Raw genomic sequence first — 20,046 nt, 5'->3', positions numbered from 1 at the left:
TCCCCCTCGGTACCCGTGTGTGATTTGCTTCCTCCAGTCTGGCCTTGCCTCCTGGCCCTTTTCCCGAAGGCAGGCTCGCAGAGTTCCTTGGCGCTAGAGTGGCACAGAAGTTCTGGGGCTGTCCTCATCCTCGTGCCCAGCTGGCATTTAGGGAGGGGCACAGTTCTTTTTCATGCTGGCCTGAACTGTGCCTTACCAAACACAGAGCACCCCGGGGCTGCACCACAGACACTGGGAGCACCTCCCCCCCCCAAGCTTTCTAGTCACTGTGCAGGTCGCGCGTGTGGGCAGGATGGGCACTGCCCTGAGCACCCTGACTGGGCAGTGTGGCTGCCAGAGACTGACCCCTCAAGCAGCAGGGCTGGTCTCAAGTCGCTGTGGGCCTGGATTATTGATCGGGGCAGCTGTTCCTGTTTCTCCGGTAGGTGGCCGGGGAAAGTGCGGTAGACATCTTTTTTAATTGGGCAAAATCTTTTTCCCTTTGTGGGATCTACTTTCTGTGATGTACTTAGGAAAGCCTTCCTCATCCCACGGTTGTGTAACTGTTTTCTTGTTGTCATCTGTTATTTTAGGATTGGGGTTTTTGCACACGCAGGGTCACACACACGAGCTTCCTGCTCCTGTCCCACTAGCAGGTAGGTGGCAGTCCACCAGGAGGCTTCTCTTGGGGGTGCAGGGTGGGGCTGGCGAACATTCTTGCCCCACTGGGGCTTAGTGAGTGGAGGGTATCGTGGCTCTCAAATTAGGAGATGTTCCTCAGGGCGGAGTGAGAGTCTTTCACACGGCTGGGTGGGCAGGTGGGGTCCTGGGCACCCGCGGTCGGAGGGTGAGGAACGGCGAAGCAGAGCAGGCCACGCTGAGGCCGGCCTGTCCTCGCATGCTGGCCCCTTCTGTGCACCTCCCTCCATCCGGGCCACAGCCTGATTTTCAGAGTGCTCCGTAATGAAGAAGATGCACCTGGGGCGCCGAGTACCTCTCCCAAGACTAGAGTGGGTGAGTGGCCAGCCTGGAATTTGAGCCGCAGTCTGCACGGTTCCAGAGCCCAGGCCCGCCCTCCTCCGTCTACTCCCTGCCAGGCAGCTGCGCAGCACTTTCGCCCGTGCCGCCACATGCCTTTCTCCAATCCGGCCTCTGCAGCCTGGACGTGCTTGTTCGAGGCCTGGTTTCCCCTGTGCCTGCCACACTGATCCTCAGGTTCTGCATCTCATGGTTCATTAAAATACACGATGTTAACTACTTCTTGTGTCTAAGATTGCAGGGTGTTTTCTTGATGTGTCACCGCCTTCTGCTCTGGCAGGATCTGGACAGTAAGGGCCTCCTTTGGTCCCTGGAGGGACAGCTCACAGTGTGATGGGTCAGGTCCTCCCTCAGCTCTAGTTTAAGTGAGACACCATGGAGCCCTGCCTGGGCAGCAGGTACAGCTGTGGTGACCAGGAGGAAGCAGGCTGAGGGAGCCGGCCGGGTCCGGGTCCCACCAAGAGCTGTGTGCTCTGAGCCCGTGTCAGTCCATTCATTTTCTCAGGGGCTGGTCCGGCCTGGGGAGACAGAGCCCTTCTGTTACGGTGCTAATGCCTCCCTGGCAGCTTTGGTTTTGGTGGTGGCTGCTTGGTGTTGGGACTGGGGCAGGATGGCCATTTAGGGTCTGTCCCTGTGAGCCGACACCGGTTTTGCTCCCCCCCCCAGGTGACACACAGAGCTGGGGCCTGCTTGTGTGGGGCAGAGTGTACCTGGACACATTGGCGCTTCTCCATTGTTTCTCTGAGGCTGTAACCTCTGCTCTGCTCCGCTCCTCTCCATGTTTGGGCCCTCTCCTTGTTGTATGGTAGGATGCCTTCGTTTAGGGACAGTGGCTGGAAGGGGTTGGTTTTCTGGGGGTGGAGGCTGAGGAGTGGCCATTCAGATGCAGCTGCTCCTGCAGGACTTCTGGGACATCAGCAAAGCCTACCTTGGGGAGAATGGAGGGGCTTTGGCAAGCAGCCGGTTCTGCCCCTGTGCAGGGTACTCCCAGCATGGACCTGGGTCCTGACGATGGCCTCACACAGTGGATGTATTAGGTCCTGAGTGCAGAGGAGGGACAGCACGAGTATGCAACGTGGTATGACATGCAGTCAGGGCCCAGGCATGGACGGGTGCCTCCGACACAATGCTGAGATGGCTGGATAGGGGAGGGCAGGCCCTCTCCTTGGGGGGAAGTGTAAGCTACTAACAGAGAGCATAACTGTCTGGTTCCCTTTTTGCCTTATCTTCTGTGTTCTGGAGCATGATCTGCAGACTAGAAAGAGGAGCAAAAACATTGTTAAAAATATCAATGCAGACCTGAAAACATTGCTCAGAGCAGTGGAGAGCATTGCTCTGTTTATTCTTTAACCAGCCACCGTGCAGCAGTGGAAGGGACAAGTGCATGACACAGGCATGGCGCTGCCTCGCAGGGCCCCGGTGCCTGGCCAGGGGATGGCCTTCCTCCTTGGCTCTGTACTGGCGCAACTCCTCTTGGCTCACAGGAGAACTGGACGTTTATCCCAGTTCTGTTTCCTGTTGTTAAGATGTGTGCTCCAGCTTATCAAGATATGCCTGTTTCTGCCCTTGCCGGTGGCTCAGTGGGTTGGAGTGTTGCCCCTTACACAGAAAGGTTGTGGGTTCAATTCCCAGTCAGGGCACATTCCTAGGTTGCAGGTTCGATTCCTGGTCAGGGCACGTACCTGGGGTGTGTGTTTGATCCTAGGTTGTGGCATGTACAGGAGGCAGTTGGTTGATGTTTCTCTCTCCCTCTCCATCTCCCTCTCTCCCCTCCACCCCCTTTGTTTCTCTGAGCATATCCTCAGGTGAAGATTAAAAGTTAAAAACAAAAGGAGGATATGCCTGTTTCTGGCCTCCAATGTTGTTGATGCTCCTCGGGCTGAGTCACTAACAGCTGGTGCCCGTGCCATCGTGTTGTCCGTGACGTCGCCCTGACCAGGACGGGATAGGGCTCCTCCAGCAGAGAGAGCCCCTGGCATCTGGTACCTTCGGGCCTGTTGTGGTCCCACACACACCTCAAAGCTATTACAATAAACCAGTGTCAGTGTGTGATCTTCGTGGGTGTGCCAGGTGTCATCGCTGTGGTTGAGATGCACAGTGTCTGGCCTGGCTGGCGTGGCTCGATCGGTTGGGTGTCGTCCCTTGAACTGAAGGGTCTCGGGTTCCATTCTTTGTCAGGGCACATGCCTGGGTTGCAGGCCAGGTCCTCAGCTGGAGGCGTGTGAGAGGCAACCAATTGATGTTTCTCTCCTCTATCTCCCTCTCTTTCCCTTTGTGTAAAAATAAGTAAAGTCTTTAAAAAATGTACTGTATCTGTGGGGCCTATGAGTCTACTGACCCTATAAAAGATGGCCAGCCAGTAGCTCAGGGGGAGAGCTTCTAGCCAGCCAGGAGCCCGGTTAAGCCCTTGGGGATAGCTGCTCTTGGGCAAAGAGCCCATCTGTGTAACCAAGTCTCACTTTCGGAGATCTCAGCACCCGTCTCTGCCTCTCTGTGCTTCACACGGTGGCTCCTGGCTCCACCTTCTGCCCACAGCCTCCCCACTCCCCAACCACTCAGCGTCCGGGCTCCCCTGCTGACCAGCAAGTGCTCTCTTGCCATGTCCACTGCTCTGCTCTGGGTCATCCTTTTGGTCCCCGGCTCTGTGGCAGGGTTTGCCTCACTGCTGTCAGGTGGCAAGGGGAACAGGTACTCTCCTGGGGGGTGCAGGTGAGGCACCCTTCTGAAGACAGGTCTGCTCAGTCACTTCTCTTGTCAGAAGTGCTTAGTGACTTAGAGCCTGCAGGTGACGTTTCTCGATGCCACGTGAGGAGTATTTGCCTCACGTGGGTGCCGAGTCCTCCTGGCCTGCCAGCCTCACTTCCCTGTGCATAGGGTCTTGAGTTTTCTCTCTGAGTCATTCCTCTTGCCTCTCTCTTGTGGTCCTGGTCACACACCCCCTTGTGCAGGCATCTGCTCCACCTTGGGGGCTCTGCCAGCAGGAACCTGGTCCTGCCTCCCGTGCAGCCTTGAGGAAGCAGACAGAGGGCAGGGACCCTAAACTCACTTGGGTTGGCTGAGTGATCCCGCAGTGTAGTGGGTCATTGTAATTTTATCTTATTTTTATACATTAATGCAGATTTGTCCATCTCTTGGCATTTGACCTCCTTTCTGCGATTTCTCAAAAAGAATCACAAATCTGACCCCGCGGTCCCACTCGCAAACGCTGTCAGTGTCTGGGGTTTCTTTGTCTGGAGTGGTCGGAAGGCTTCTAGCAGCGGCTGGACTGGGCTTGTTTGATTCACGTGGGGGAGGCAGCAGAGCCCTGACCTGTGTGTTCATGTGTTTACCAGCAGTCTCGGGGCTGGGGAGATGGGCAGGGAGACCTGTTCTGTAGGGAAGAAAACAATCTGTGAGCAGAGGGACCAGGCTTCTGGCCCCAGGCCTGAGATGCCCCTTCCTTTCTAACAAATGCACGTGTGTTCTCATCTGTGTGTGTGCACGCAGATGTGGGTGCTCCCGTTCCAAGGGAGCTCGAACCTGGCTAATGTGCATGGCTCTACCCCAGCGGAGCACTGACATGATGAAAGTGTGTGATAGGGTTTCATCTTTTATTGTACATGTATGGGCAAATGTGCTTTTAAGGTGTTTTCCTTGTGTGTGGTCTGTCTCCTGGCTCCCACCTGGAGAACCTGCACATCCCCCTTTTGCCTTGGGGGGACTGAGAGATGACTTGTCAGAGAAGGAGAGTGGAGCTGGGATCCCATTGTTTTTAATGCCAGAGTCGGGTGGGGACCAAGACCATTCAGAGAGCGGGAAATAGAGGCTGGCCAGCTACTCAGCTTTCCAACGTGTACTTGATTTTGTGCTGGTTGTGAGTTATTCCCTAGACCCTGGCCCCTCTGCCCCCTCTGCCCCCTCTGCCCCCTCTGCCCCCTCTGCCCCCTCTGCCCCCTCTGCCCCCTCTGCCCCCTCTGCCCCCTCTGCTTCCTCATGCTGGTGGTAGCTGTTTTGCTTCATGGTAACCACCTTTCCTGTTCCTTCCTTCTTGTGACCCTGCCCTCTTATTCCCTTGCTCAGCCACCTTTCATTGCTTTGCTGAGCACCCCTCCCTTGTTGCTTTTCCTGGACCTCAATGAGGCTGGTGTGCTGGGGGACAGGCCCCTCCCACCCAGGGGCAGTTGCTGTGCAGGACCTTCTGGCCAGGAACCCTGTGGGAGGAGACTCATAGGTGTGTCAACATCTCTTTTTTTTGTCTTTCAGCGAGGATGCCATGAGAAAAGCTGGTGTGGCCCATAGTAAATCCAGCAAGGAAATGGAGAGCCATGTATTCCTGAAGGCCAAGACCCGGGTAAGACCCTGCTGGGCAGAGCCCATGGCAGACTCAGGAAAGGCAGGGTGTGATGCAGACTCTAGAAGCCGCTCTGCCTGGGGAGTGGGGATAGGGTGGCTGCTCACCGATTGGCCACAGACACTATCAGCTTTGCCTGCAGCACTCCGTGGTCTTCCCTTGTGTCTGTGGTGTAGGTACAGGGAGGTTACTGGGTGAACTCCCAAGATGCAGGCCCAGCGTCTGACCCCAGAACTCACTACAAGTGTCCTCCATTTGTGGTTGGTGCCCATGAATCCTGCAGTGCATTCGGTTAGGTCCCAACTGCTCCTGTAGAAGGGATGAGCACTTTGGCTCTTGCCTGAGTGTCAGCTCTACCAGGGGGTCTTCACCTAAGCCCCACAGGGCCCTGACATGTGGACCCAGAAGAGTCCCTGTCCCCTTTTATAAAGGGATGAAGGTGGTGCTACTGGAGATTGAGGCCTTGATCAAGGAACCAGGCAGAGGAATATCACTGGTGGAGTAGCTGGGGAGGGTTTCCGGTGTGTGAGCACCCCCCTGGGCTGACCACCTCCTCCTGTACGTGCACGTTCCCTGGGCAGAGCTGTGTTGGTAGAAACGAAGCAGAACAGGCACAAAGAAGCCAGGCTGCTTGTCTGAAGTTACCCAGCTCATGCAAGTTGGAACTAACGCCTGGAGCTTTTGTTCTGCACCATCCTGCCCTGTCCTCCTTGTACTGGTTGGCCAAAAGGTTCGTTACATTTTTTCAATAAAATAAGAGACACGTTCTTCATTTTCACCAATAACTTTATTGATTTGGATATTTTGAGTTTGTCAGCTATCTCCCGCCATTGGCCTCTAGTGGGTAGAGACCCGGGTGCTGCTAACCATCTTCCAGTGCATAAGACAGCTCCACAGTAAAGAAGTGTTTGGCTACAATGTCAATAGTACCTAGAGACTTCGCAGACTTTTTACACGTTTGATCAGTCATAGGACCTTCTCCATATACTACACAAATAGTTTTTTGCATTTCAATTCTGTTTTTACCTTTCTTGAAATAATAAAGCATAATATGACCCAAATGTTGCTTATTTTCTTCCATCTTCATTATTAAAATGGCTACACAAAAATTTACCAATTTTGATAATTTTTAAAACAATGCATGGTGAGCCCTGGCTGGTGTGGCTCAGTTGATTGAGCGCGGGCCTGTGAACCATGCGATCGAGGTTCGATTCCCAGTCAGGGCACATGCCTGGGTTGCAGGCCAGTTCCCAGTGGGGAACACATGAGAGGCAACCACACATTGATGTTTCTCTCCCTCTCTTTCTCCTTCCCTTCCCCTCTCTCTCTGAAAATAAATAAAATTAAAAAAAAACAACAATGCATGGTGATATGACAGCTGTCACAATACAGTCTAACAAAATTGTTTCGACTGAAGTTAAAGACAGCTAAGCACTACTAGAGCCATCTTACGGAAAAAACTAGATGAAGTTTTTGGCCACCCAATAACTCCCAGCCTTCAGTGCCCCCCTCTCCCCCCATGCATCGGCTGTGCTCTGAGACCTGGTGCCTCATTGCGGCATGAACACTGAGACACGCTTATGCGTCACAAAGTCAAAGCAGGTGTTCTTTAGGGCCCTTGATTGGATACTGATTGGATAAAATGACTGGCAGGTCACCTAGAGGCCAGCTGGGGAAATCGGAGCACAGGCTGCGTGTGAGATGAGGTGGACGTTTTGTGAAGTGGAGAGGTAGAGGGGGCGGCTGGAAAAGGCAGGTTCCAGAAACCGTCTGTACAGCTTGGTGTTAAAGGTCAAGCACATGAGTGTGTGCGAGCACGTGTACATGCAAGGGAGGGCTCTGTGCCCTGGGTATATATAATAAGCATTTTCTTTTTCTTTTTTCTTTTTCCTATAACAACTTTATTGAGATCTACTTCACATACTATACAATTTACCCATTTAAAGTGTGCAATTCAGTGGTCTTTAGGAGACTCACAGAGTTGTTCTACCACCACCACAATCTAAATTTTAGAACATTTACTAAGAGAAACTCCGTATCCAGCCCTGGCTGGTGTGGCTCAGTGGACTGAGTGCCAGCCTGTGAACCAAAGGGTTGCAGGTTTGCTTCCCAGTCAGGGCATGTGCCTGGGTTGCAGGCCCAGTCCCCAGTAGGGGTCACATGAGAGGCAACCACACATTTGATGTTTCTTTCCTTTTCTTTCTCCTTCCCTTCAGTTCTCTAAATATAAATAAGTAAAATATATTTTTTAAAATAGAAACTCCGTATCCATTCTGTTAGTCTCCATTTTCTCTTGACCCTTAGCCCTAAACAACCACTTGTCTGCTTCTTGTTGCTATGAATTTGACTGTTTTGAACTTTTCATATAAATGCAATCATGTATTATATGCTTTTGTGACTGATTTCTTTCACTTAGCATATTTCCAAGGCTCATTCTTTACTCATGTTGTAGCATGTACTTTATTCCCTGTAGTTGCCGACTAACATTCCATCATATGGATGAGCCATAGTCTGCGTACTCAGTTGACGGACATTGAATTGTTTCCACATTTTTGGCTGTTATGAGTAATGCTGCTACTGTCATTTATGTACAGGTTTGTTATTTTATTTCTCTTGGACGTACAGCTAGGAGTGGAATTGCTGGATCATATGGTGACTGTGCGTAACCTTTTGAGAAACTGTCGGATGGTTTTCCGAAGCAGCAGCATCATTTTACATTCACATCAGCAATGTACGAGGTTGCAGTTTTTCCACGCTTCGTCAGTACTTGTTATTGTGTGTCTTTTTTATAATAGCTATCATAATGAGTGTGAAGGAGTTTCTCATTGTGGTTTGGATTTGCATTTCTCTGGTGACTAATGATACGGAGCATCTTTTCATGTGCTGTAAGCCATTTGCGTATTTTCTTTGGAGACATGTTTATTCCAGTCCTTTGCCCATTTTAAAATTGTGTTCTTGGTCTTTTTATTGTTAGACTGTTAGAGTTCTTTATGTATTTTAGATACGAGTCTCTTATTAGATATATCACTTGTAAGTATTTTGGGAATGGGATGATGTTTTTATTAATTTGTATTATAATTAAAAGAACTTTGATAAGGGCTTATTGAGCTGTGTCAACTAGTGAAATGCCAAACTTGTTGGTTCAGTATTGTTCATTATATATTGTTTCATACGGAACTGCCCCAAACCTTAGTGGTCTAAAGCAGTGTGTCATTTCTTCTGATTCTGTACGTCAGGAATGGGGGCAGTTGGGGTTGCCCGTCTGGCATTCCACTGGTCTCACTTGTGACCTCTTGTGTAGCTGCATCCGGCTGGCAGCTGTGCGGGCCAGATGGTGCATTAGGCTTTACTCCCATGTCTGCACATCAGTTTTCCCTCCATGTAGTGTCTCCAGCAGCATAGCCTGGGCTTCCTACTGCAGGGCAACTGGCTTCCAAGGAGTAGGAAGTGGAGGCTGCCTGCCCTCAGAAGTCCTAGCGCGTTGTATGGATACAGCAGGCCTGAAGGCCAGTGCAGATTCAGGGGAGTGAGAATCGCCTCCACTTTTTGATGTGAGCAGCGGCACGTGGGTACAGAGAAGCCAGTGATTGTCAGCAGCCCTCTCAGAGACTGGCTGCCATGGAGACTCAGGGCAGTGGGGGGAGTAAGCCTAACAGCCCAAAGTGAGCATCCGGCAGGCAGCGCTTCCCTCTTCCCTCGCTGTCTTAGCCTTTGCCTTTCTGCAGCCCACACACTGGGCCTTAGCAATTTCAGCCTCACGTCCTTTGTTTGAGCTGGTTCTGTTGTGAATCCCTAACTCCAAGATGAGGCCCTTTTTGGAAGAGATAGTTGTAAGAGGTGTTGGAACCTGTTTTATGGTGACAGACGCACTGATTAGGCACTGTGGCCTAGACGATGCCGGTCTTTTCACCACTGCTCAAGTGTCTCAGAGAGCCAGCCGCGGTGTGGCCCTTCACGACAGGTGGGAATTGGGAGGACTCTCTGGGTCAGGCAGCGCCTGGCTTGCTTGTTACCTGTGACCCCATTAGAGTGACTATGAAAGAATTCAAAAGGTGGGACCCCAGGGCAGGGAAAAGGATGGGGAAGAGTGATTTTTCTGGACTTTGGGAGGGTCTGGGAGGTAGAGGAGGCCATAGAAAAGGGGCTGCAACGACCTGGGAAGCTGGCAGGCTGACAGGTCCACAGGTGACTGTTCTGAAGACAAGTGAGGTGCTGACGAGCTGCCCAGGGCAAGGGAAACCTTGAGTACATTTGTTTGAAAGAATTCACCAAATTGCCTTGTGTGGGCTTATCCTCCCAGTGTGAGTGTTGCCAGTCCAAGGTAAAGCCCTCCCTGCTTGTCATGGGCTGGCTCCCGGCCTCATGGCTAGACCCCATTTGTTCCCTCTAAAGTGATGTCCCCTTGCAAGGCCCTTTTCTGTGTGTTTCACCTGTGTGAGCTCATTTGCCCTCACATCAGCCCTGCGAAGCTGGTACAGCAAATCTATAGAGAGGTGCAGTTTCGGATCCTGGGGTCTCCTACGGAAGGGAGTGCTTGCAGCAGGCCTGCAGTGCTCAGGCCCCAATGGTTTTGGAGTGACCCAGACTCTGCAAGAATTTTGAAGGTGTGTTTAACCCGTAAGAAAGCCCCTCGGCAGCAGTATGGCTTAAGTGTGTCCTGTGCCCATTTCTCCTGTCAGGTGGTGACAGCCCTCCTTCCCTCCCATCCCCGCAGGTCTCCTCACACTGGTCTGGTCCCCAGAGCCTGCACTGGTGGAGCCAGCCTCAGCCAGGAGCAGATGGTGCTGGCATCCCTGCCCTGGGCCAGGGAGTGGCTCCGGGACTGCTGCATGGTGGCATCAGCCAACCTGGCTCTGAGCCCTCACTCCTGGTTCTATGTGAAGGGCTTTGGGGACATGCTCCTGAGCCCCATATACTGTATCTTGTGTTTTCGTAACAGTATCTGGTTGCTTTTTAAACCTGCTTCCTCTTGTTTTACCTTCTATGGAAGTGGAGAAAACTTCACAAATTCTTGTAACCTATCGCCAATCGAAAAGATGGCCCAAGGCCCTAACAAGACATCAGATACAGATTTTGACCTGGCAACTCCCAGTCCTTATCACCTCATACCTGGCCACCTTGTTTCCTGAGCTTCCTTTAGACAAACACCCCACCCCCACCCCTGCCACCTTCCTTGCTACTTACTCAACAAACTGCAATCAGTCAAGAAGCAGCCTCCGTAGGTGGTCCAGATGCAGGAGCCTCGACACCAGTGGCCTCTTCACTCCTATTACACCACCTTCCCTGCTAGAACTCCGTGGGGGCAGTGGGAATTGGCAGTGTCGACAGCCTCCCCCGTGTCCCTGCGCTCCAGCGGAGCCTCACTCTCCTCCTTTCTGTACCGGCCTCCGTGGGTGTGCTTACCATCCCAGCTCTGCCTTCCCCTGGGCCTTGCCCCCCATGGTCTCCTCTGTTGGTTCCCCTGGTGGAAAAAAGCGATGGGGTGACGTCTGGAGTTAGATGAGGGAGAGTCAAGACTTAGAAAGTGTGCTTACAGTTTTACATTCACGTGAGCCAACTTTCATTTGATTCCCCCTTCCTCAGAGGTGTTCTTACAACAGAGGCTCGCTGTGTCCCTGGGCTCGCAGGCGTGTCCAGGGCAGTTCTACCACAGGTGCTGGGGCCGGGTCCTGGGCATCGTCTCGCCAGTCTGCAGTCCAGCGGGCCCTCACTGTCAGTGATGCAGGGGGAGGGTCAGGTGAGCAGGGCAGAGTGTGAAGGCCTTGCACCTTTGGGGCGGCCTTGGTGGAAGGATGGGCGTTTTGAGGAGGGGAAGGGGTTCAGCTCCTGTGAAATGAGATTGGAACTCAGGCATTCCTTTGCTGACTTCGGGACGAATCTGCAGTACTGGTTTCCCCGGAATGTCCGGGAGTGAGTGTTCTTGGTTGCAAGGAGTACAATTGGTGGAAGGCAGGCCCTGCTGGGCAGTTCCAGAAACACAGCAGCTGGGATAAAGAGGGCCCTTGCAGTGGCCTTCACCTGCCACCCTTGAGTGACCCAGTGTCCTCTCCCTTGCCTGTGCGGTAAATTCAGATGAACACAGATCTCCAAAAGCACAGCCAGGGGCACACATCCAGATTTGCATGTAAGTGTGACATCAGCAGTGAAAAAGCAACAGGCTGGGTAGTAAAAGCGAAAGCACTTTGATGCAAATAGTGCAAAGACAAAGCGGCCCGCCCACAAGAACTCTGATAATGCGGAGTGACCTTAGAACAGCCCCTCGGCCCCACTGGACCTCCGTGTGAAAAGAGAGGCACGTGTGCTGGTGCTCGGCCCTTTCGGTTCAGTGTTCACAGCAGGGAGGAAGGAGCAGCAGTTTGAAGTCTCCTGGTACCCTTCGTGTTTTTCTGTTTCTCTGCGCCTTTTCTTGGCCTCTGGTAGCTGAGCCCTGACAGCTTCTCTCTGAGAGAGATTCCAGAGGAGGCCCAGCCCCAGGCCCTTCGGGAAGAGCCCTCAGCCTGGTGGCAGGGGGGTGGGAAGGGGCGGGGAAGCAGCTTCGTTTCTTCATCTTGGATTAAACTGCTTCCTGTTTTCACTTTTAGGACGAGTACCTGTCTCTTGTGGCCAGGCTCATTATCCATTTTCGAGACATTCGTAAGTAACATTTTACATTTCTGGTTGTGATTGCTGCTAGAGGCGGCCCAGTCTTGCTGTAGAGACTTACTTGGCCATAGTGCCTGATTCAGAATGTCTGTGTAGAAACTCCTGGTTTCTGGAAAGTTCTTACTGCTTTGCATTTGATTCCATATTTCCCATCCACGCCCCCCCCCACACACACACACACACTGTCCCCAGAGCCTCAGCCTCAAAAATGCTGATTTTGGCATAATGCAAATGTTAGTCTCGAAGTGGTTTAAACTGGACTGCTGTTTTTGCTTGTCCATTTAATCTCCTTTTAAAAAAGGACTGTTGCTTTTCTTTCTAGGCAGTCCTTAAGCAGTTTACCCTGGAAAAGAAACTTCTTTCCCTGATTGGTGGTTTTATTGACCCATGGAGGCCTGACCTAAATGTGTGATCCCGTCAGGCTGAAAGCTCCCTCGGTCCTGCCTCTAGCTCCTTGCCGTGGTGAGGGACGCCCAGGTCCTGCCACATTCCTCTTCTGGCTCCCTGGGTCTTGCTGTGGCTCTGTCAGCCAGGCCTAGCAGTAGCCAGGGCTCTTCAGAAGTGAATGTCATGGCATCCCAAGGTCAGGGTCCTGGTTGTCTTCCACGGAGACAGTGAGGGGTCCAGGGTGGCTGCAGTCTCGAGAGGAAGCAGGCTGGTGGGGCACGCTGTGGTTTCAGCCAGCAGCGCCTCCTGCCTGCCTGCAGCTGTGTTACCACGGGAGATGGGCTCCTGACGCAGCCTGTTCTGGGAGCATGCACATGGTGGGTCGGGTGGCTGCTCCCCCAGTTGTAGAGGCAGCTACAGATTTGCTGTCAGTAATCCTGGGCCAAGCGAGAACCCCAGAGCCCCTGTGTGGCCAGCAGGGTTTGCTTCTTTCCACACTGACTTTTTTTACCAGGACTGCCAGCTGGGCAAACCTCACTTGATTTCATTTTCTTGCTGGGTTTGAGAAGGTTCTATGGAGTACAGAACAAGAGGAGACAGAAATAGGAGCCTGGGGAATGAGCATCCTGGATGGACCACCCTGGTTTGTCCTGGCAGAGACTCCGCCTGTTGGGGCTGAGCTGGCCGGTTTAGGAGGTAGCCCTGGCATGTTGGCACACACAGCCCTGTGGACGAGGGTGTCCACAGCCGTCTCACCAGTTCCTCATGAGAGGGTGGGACTCGTGTTGCAGTTTCCCACCTCAGCTAGATTTGCCATCACACCTGCCTTGGCTGGCCGCAGTTTCCTCTGGAAAATGGAGATGCTGCCCCACCAGTGTAGGCTGACGAGAGAGGTGTCATGTTCTCAGCACCATCCTGGGCCCGTCATGGATCCCTGTGGCTTTCCTGTTTGGCTCAGGGCACGAGCTGAGACCAGGGACCTGGGAAGGAAGGAGAGCTATCGTAGGCCCAGGGTTTATGAGCCTCCACCTGGTGGCTGTTCTCTGAGGCCCTGGTTGACATGGGCAGTTCTGCACCTTCTTCCCCGAAGCCTCCTCCTGTGTCAGCACTGCAAGGAGTGGGACGCGCATGCGCACGCACACGCCCAAGCCCTGAGGTCTTTTTTATCTAGCTTCTAGGGAGGGTTAGCTCTGTTTCAGTAAAGGGTTAGCTCTGTTTCAGTAAATGACTTCTGGGCACATGCCTGTAACACTGACTTACTATGGAAGTATGTGGTTATGTAAAACTTCGTTTACTTTTTCTTTTAATATAGATAACAAGAAATCTCAAGCTTCTGTCAGTGGTAAGAATTTTTCCTTTTTGAATTCACATTTCCCCAACCTTGGCCCTGGGGCAGCAGGAATGAGATTGTGGAAGTCACGGATGCTGGTGGTTAAGCTGCTACTAGAGGGCAGAGTTCACAGAGAGCAGACCTCTGGCTGGCGGTGAGGATCGTGGAGCTGCACCCCACGCTCCCTGCCTTCCTCTTCCCGTGCTCATGAGATGATGCTGCCCTGTCGCATTTCACTTAAATATGGGTTTCACCCGCAAAAAGATGATAAAAACTCACATAGTTATTGAGACATTATCTAAAATTTCCAGCTCTCCGGGAGAGAACGGCTATGGTACATTCAGTATAACAGCATATAGTAGTTCTTAAGTAAGAATTATCTTTCTGAAGTTGTAAAGTTTCTTCATCAGTTAAAAGTTGTTCTTTTTTATTTTTTAATTTTAAGACTTTATCACACATAAGGGAAACCCTGTTTGATGATTCAGCCTTGGTTTCACTGACCGAGCTGCCAGTGAAGGGGTTTAGGCCCAAGATGCCCAAATAAGCCCCAGCCTGTCAGGAAGGGAGCCAGCCCACCCACCATATGTATATATGCCAGACACCCATGCTGGCCTCAGCTGAGCCAGCTGCACTTGACCGTGTGTGCCCTATCTCCCCTCAGGGTCTCTCTGCATGTATAGTGCTTCCTAGCCAGCTGGGGCCTGCTGGGATCAGAGTACATGGCCAGGAGAATGTCTGGGCTCTCAGCATTGGAGCTAGGCTCCTTGGGCACCCAGTTCTGTAGCAAGGTGTCTGGGCGAGGCCAGGCCTCCCTGCAGCGAGCCTTTTGCCGTGAGCTGACACTCAGGAGAGCGTCAGATTCCGTGTCCCGGTTCAGCATTCATCACAGCTGAACCTGCAGACCTGGTGGGCTTGGCAAGTGCCATGGTGCTCCTGGGTACTGTGTGGGCCTCTCCGTCACACCCTTGCTCACACTGGGATGGTGGCCCTGGATGGAGAGTGTGACTGAGTATTGTTCCTCGGTGGGGTTCTGCAGATTAGCAGAGGTGGCCTCCTGGTGTGCAAGTAGAGTGTGGCCTCCCTGGAAAACATCTGCCTGCCATCCCCCTCCACCCCGCCCTGTGTTCTTGTTTACTTGGAGAAGGGCCTTCGTGTGCTCGCCCAGCGGGAAGGGTTGTGCAGCCAGAAGGGGTGGGGGCTGCCACCACCCCTGGAGGGCCAGTCTGTCCCTCAATGTTAGGACCCTGGCATGGGCCAGACTAGGACTGTGGGACATGCTTCCTGCCCAGGAGGGCTCTAGGAGCAGTAAAAACACACAAGGCATCCTGCCCCCTGGGGTGTAACAGCAGGTGGGGAGGCTTCCAGGGCTCGGGCCTCTCACCAGGTGGGACTTTGAGGGAGTCGAGCCTGGAGGCCACCAGGAAGTGTTTGCTCCGGGAGGTCTCATGGCCTTCCACTGGGGACTTCCCTGAGATGCCGTGCCCTGTGTTTCCACAGACCCCATGAACGCACTTCAGAGCCTGACTGGCGGACCCGCTGCAGGAGCAGCAGGCATCGGCATGCCTTCCCGGGGCCCAGGACAGCCCCTAGGCGGGATGGGAGGCCTTGGCGCCATGGGTCAGCCGATGCCCCTGTCCGGGCAGCCGCCCCCCGGCACCTCAGGGATGGCCCCCCACGGCATGGCTGTTGTGTCCACGGCAGCTCCACAGAGTGAGTACCTTGCTTCTCAGAGAACCTGCTGCTCTCTTTGGAGGCCACACACATTTCATTCCTTTGCTTTGGATAGTACCCTGAAAGTCATGGAGGAGCTCCAAGAAGCTCTGTCTTTTTCTTTGTTGGTATGGAGAGGAAAGTCTCCAAGCCTTCTGTAAGCTACCAGCAGAGTTAAGTGACACCAAAGCCCTCTTTCTACCCCTGGGCAGGAGTGGAGGACTTGGAAAACATGGGGGTGGCCTGGGGCTCCATCCAGGGGGCTGTACTTTATAGCTGTAATGGAAACAGTTCACCTCACAGTGTTCCTGGCCGTGAACTGCTATTAGCAACCCGCAACCCCAGGACTGCCCTGGTCTCAGGAGCCTCTTTGCACTTCTCTGCAGGACATGGCCTCTTGTCTTCTGCATTCAGCTGCCCCTTCTAGAAGCTGGACTAAGGCGCAGGTCTCCCTCTTCCTTCCAGGGCCTGTCTTGATGGACCTTTGATTCTCATAAACACTTATTCAGGACTTTGAATGTACTTCGGGACTGCAAAGCCTTCAGCACTTTTTCCCCCGGGTAGAACATTTTATTTTTGAAATAGTTTGAGTCACAGGAAATTGCAGAACAGCACAGAGTTCCCATGTGCCCTTTACCCAGCTTCACCAATGATAATAATCTTAGTACACCATCAAAACTGAGAGATGAACATGGGGACACTTTGTCAACTCAGGTGGACTATTCAGATGTCACCAGTTTTTATATACATTCTCTGTGTGTGGTCCCGTGAGACATTATCGTGTGGACTTGAGCCGTCCCCACAGTCTCTTGCAGAGCTGTTACAGCACCACCAACAAGCAGTTGTAAGCCTCCTCGTGACCACACTTGCCCTCCAGCTCTGAGCCTGGGCAGTCACTGGTCTGTTCTCAGTCTCTGTAATTGTGTTACTTTGCCAAGTTACATCGGTGGCATCACACAGTGTCTGACATTTTGACATTGGTGTTTGTCACTCAGCGTAACGCCCCTGAGATCCTCCAAGTTGTATCAGTAATTTGTTCCTGTTGGTTGCTGAGTGCCGTCTGTGGACTGAGTGTACCAAGTTCACTTACGCATCCACCCTTGAAGGATGTTCGGGTTGTTTCCAGTTTGGGGCTGTTAGAGATAGAAAGCTGCTGTGGACACTCGTGTACAGGTGGTGGTGTTCTGATGTATTTTTGCCACGTAGTCCTTAGAGTAACCCTGTGAAGAGGGCAGTGTCACTGCCTCTGCTTTGCCCGTAAGGCCTAGAGCTGGGGTCAGACGCAAGCTGCTTGACCCTGAGTGCCGTGTATTGGCATTGCCTTGCTCTTCTCAGATTCCATGTGTCTCCTTCCTGCCCACTTATACTCTGGAACCTTCCATCCCCAGCCATCCCCTTCTTCTTCGGGTCTTCATTCTCTTCTCCTTACTGATGTCTTGCAGTCAGACTCAGTTCTTCATCTTGGGCTGTTTTGTCCCCTTTTGTCTTATCAGCACACTTGATACACATGCAAGGTAGCTTATGGAAGAACGTGCAGGAGAGGTGTTGGCCCTGGCTCCTTTCTACATTATTCTCTGGCATACTGCTTGAATTTGATCACAAACTGATATTTCATAATAAGAGATAGTTTTAAAATATATGAGTTTAGAATGTTCCCATGATTTGTCTTGTAGTCTCACACCCAAGACTTTATTTGTCAGTTCAGTGGCAAAAGCTTTGGTATCCTGCCTGCACCCTCCCCAATCTGACCTTGACCCACATCCTGTTTTCAGGTTCTGAGGGACCTGGTCTCTTATGTGGCACCAGAGGAAGGTTGAAGTGGGTTCTCCACTTTGTTGCCCTGCTGCTGCCTCTCAGAGACCCTCCTTCCCTGCCTTTGACCTCTGGCCTGCCTGCTCTACCTGAAGTAGGTGTGATGGTCCACTAGGCCTTTGCTATCCCTTTCTAACATTTTTCCAGATCCCACTTCAAGCCTTCACCCAGTGCCCCTAGAGGGCAGGGCCTTCGTCAGAGGTTTAGCCAGGGCTTGCAAAGGGTGGTGCAGGGCGTGCTGTGATGGTCTCCGAGTGGCCCGGTTAGTCACGGGGAACGTTCCGACTGCAGATGAGGCTGTGGTTTGGGTGAAGGGTTGGAGTGAGACTAACGATCACTCTCTACATTTCTGTTCCTCGGTAAATTTTATATCATGTGTGTGTAAAACGGACTTTTAAAAAAGAAGTGCTATTTCTGGCTGGTTGACAGACTGGGTGCTGAGGAACCCTCCTTCTGGATAGCCAGGTCCTGGGTAGGCTGCATTTTGGATTGCTGGGCTCCTAGAAGGCAGGGGGCGCTCTTTGCCTTGCTGCGTCTTGGCCCCCTGCAAGATGGGGGAGAGCAAGCCTGGGGTCCCTCCATCCCCCAGGATTTGTGCTAAGGCCCTTGGCATCCCTAGCTCCCCCAGAAGCAAGGGCAGATTGGAGAATAATTCCAAGATTAGAACTGTGGGAATTGCAGTTAAGGTCAAGCACACAATTGAAGATCAGCAGGCATGAAAGGAAGCAAAGACACCGTGTGGAGGAGCAGAATAAACAGCTGTGGAAATTCCCAGGGAGCACACACACAGCAATTGTTAGATGTGGGCTTGGCGTGCTTAAAGAAATAAAGGACAGACTCTAGTGAATAAGCACTGTGATACACTACCAGAAAAGGAGCCAAATAAAAGTTGTAGAAATTGAGAAAAAAATTATTGAAAGAAGAAAGTATGGGTGAATAAACAGTGCATTAGATATAGCTGAAGAAACGCTGTGGCTGGTGTGGCTCAGTTGGTTGGAGTGTTGTCCCATAAACCAAAAGGTCGCAGGTTCAGTTCCTGGTCAGGGCAGGTGTCTAGGTTGCAGGTTTGGTCCCCAGTCCCTTGTTTGGGTGCATACAGGAGGTGATGGATCGATGTTTCTCTCTCCCTCCACCCCTACCCCGCTGCCTTCTCTCTCTGGAATTTAAAAAAAGATACAGATGAAGAATTTGTGAAGGAGAAGCTACATTTAAAGAAATTATATAGAATGTAGCCCAGAGAAGAGCACATGAAAAGTAGGAGTTTCCTTAGGTGGAAATTGGTCAAAGTGTAGAAAGGATCTCTCTGTACTTTTTTTTTATAACAGCTTTATTGATGTATAATATATATATACCATGTAGTTTACTCATTTAAAGTGAAACTTTCAGTAGTGTTTAGTATATTCACAGAGTTGTGCAACCATCACCACAGTCAACTTTAGAACCTTTTCATCACTCAAAAAGAAACTGCTCCAGCCCAGGCCGGTGTGGCTCAGGGGATTGAGTGCCAGCCTGTGAACCAAGGGGCCCCAGGTTGGATTCCCGGTCAGAGCTCATGCCTGGGTTTGGGGCCAGGTCCCCAGTGAGGGGCATGCGAGAGGCAACCACACATTGATGTTTCTCTTCCTGTCTTTCTCCCTCCCTTTCTCTGAAAATAAACAAACAAAAAATTTTTTAAAAAAGAAACTGCTCCACTGAAAATCTTGTAAATGATTGTTCATATCAGCGTTGTTCATAACAGCCATAAAACGGAAACAAGCCAAATGTCCATACCTGATGAATGGGTGAACTAAATGTGGGAAATCTGTGTAGTGGAACCCTATTTGGCAATAAGAAGAAATGAAACAGAGCCCTGGCTGATGTGGCTCAGTGTGCCAGCCTGTGAACCAAGGGTCGTTGGTTCGATTCCCAGTCAGGGCACGTGCCTGGGTTGCAGGCTGGGTCCCCAGTGGGGGGCACTTGAGAGGCAACCACACATTGATGTTCCTGTCTCTCTTTCTCTCTCCCTTCCCCTCTGTCTAAAAATAAACATAAATAAAATCTTTTTTAAAAAAAGAAAAAATATCAGGAAGGTTTTTAGAAAAAGAAGAAGAAATGAAATACTGATACATCTAGAGCATGGGCAAGCCTTGTAAATATGCTAAGCAAAAGAATACAGTCACAAAGACTGCATATTGTGAGGTCCCATTAACTCGAAATGTTCAGAATAGGCAGATCCATAAAGACAGAAAGTAGATTAGTGGTCACAAGAGGCTGGGCCTTTTGGCCATCCACAAGACTTGGCCCTTTTCTCTTTTCTTCATTATTGTAGAGCCATTCATAATAGTAAGTTCCATAATCAACATGAATACTGCTCCCATCATATCTGTTCAATCCCAGCAGTGGGCGGGGCTGTGGGTGGTCTCACCACGCTACCCGAGTGCACAGCACTGGGAAATGGGCCTTTGCCTGGTGCCCGCCTCGTACTGCGGGCCTGATTCCCGGGTCTGGTGTCCAGCCCAGCTGCAGCTTCAGCAGGTGGCGTTGCAACAGCAGCAGCAGCAGCAGTTCCAGCAGCAGCAGGTGGCGTTACAGCAGCAGCAGCAGCAGCAACAGCAGCAGCAGCAGCAGCAGTTCCAGGCTCAGCAGAATGCTATGCAGCAGCAGTTCCAGGCAGTGGTGCAGCAGCAGCAGCAGCTTCAACAGCAGCAGCAGCAGCAGCAGCACCTGATTAAACTGCAACATCAAAACCAGCAACAGGTACCAGGTGCTCTCCCTCCTGTGACATTTGAGCCCTGGACACACACCAGCCACTATGGTGGGTATGGGGGCCCAGAATGCC

At 51.8% G+C, this 20,046-nt stretch overlaps 1 protein-coding gene across 7 annotated transcripts in view; it reads left to right on the top strand.

Annotated features, from left to right (window-relative positions):
- Positions 1-20,046, top strand: part of MED15 (mediator complex subunit 15) — a 53,943-nt gene that overhangs the window by 15,782 nt on the left and 18,115 nt on the right. For 6 of the 7 annotated variants that reach the window (XM_037131454.2, XM_037131452.2, XM_037131457.2 and 3 more), the window contains exons 2-6: positions 5,260-5,347; positions 11,929-11,980; positions 13,689-13,718; positions 15,204-15,416; positions 19,723-19,964. In XM_037131454.2, the coding sequence (XP_036987349.2) occupies positions 5,260-5,347; positions 11,929-11,980; positions 13,689-13,718; positions 15,204-15,416; positions 19,723-19,964 (625 nt within the window). Of the gene's footprint in view, positions 1-5,259; positions 5,348-11,565; positions 11,717-11,928; positions 11,981-13,688; positions 13,719-15,203; positions 15,417-19,722; positions 19,965-20,046 lie in introns of those variants that run through there. The other variant, XM_037131458.2, reaches the window with a different exon arrangement.

The sequence above is a fragment of the Artibeus jamaicensis genome, unplaced genomic scaffold (assembly GCF_021234435.1).
Source record: "Artibeus jamaicensis isolate MK-2021 breed Jamaican fruit bat unplaced genomic scaffold, CSHL_Jam_final contig_1128, whole genome shotgun sequence".
NCBI classification, from domain to species: Eukaryota; Metazoa; Chordata; class Mammalia; order Chiroptera; family Phyllostomidae; genus Artibeus; species Artibeus jamaicensis.
This window is presented reverse-complemented; position numbering and strand designations above follow the sequence as displayed.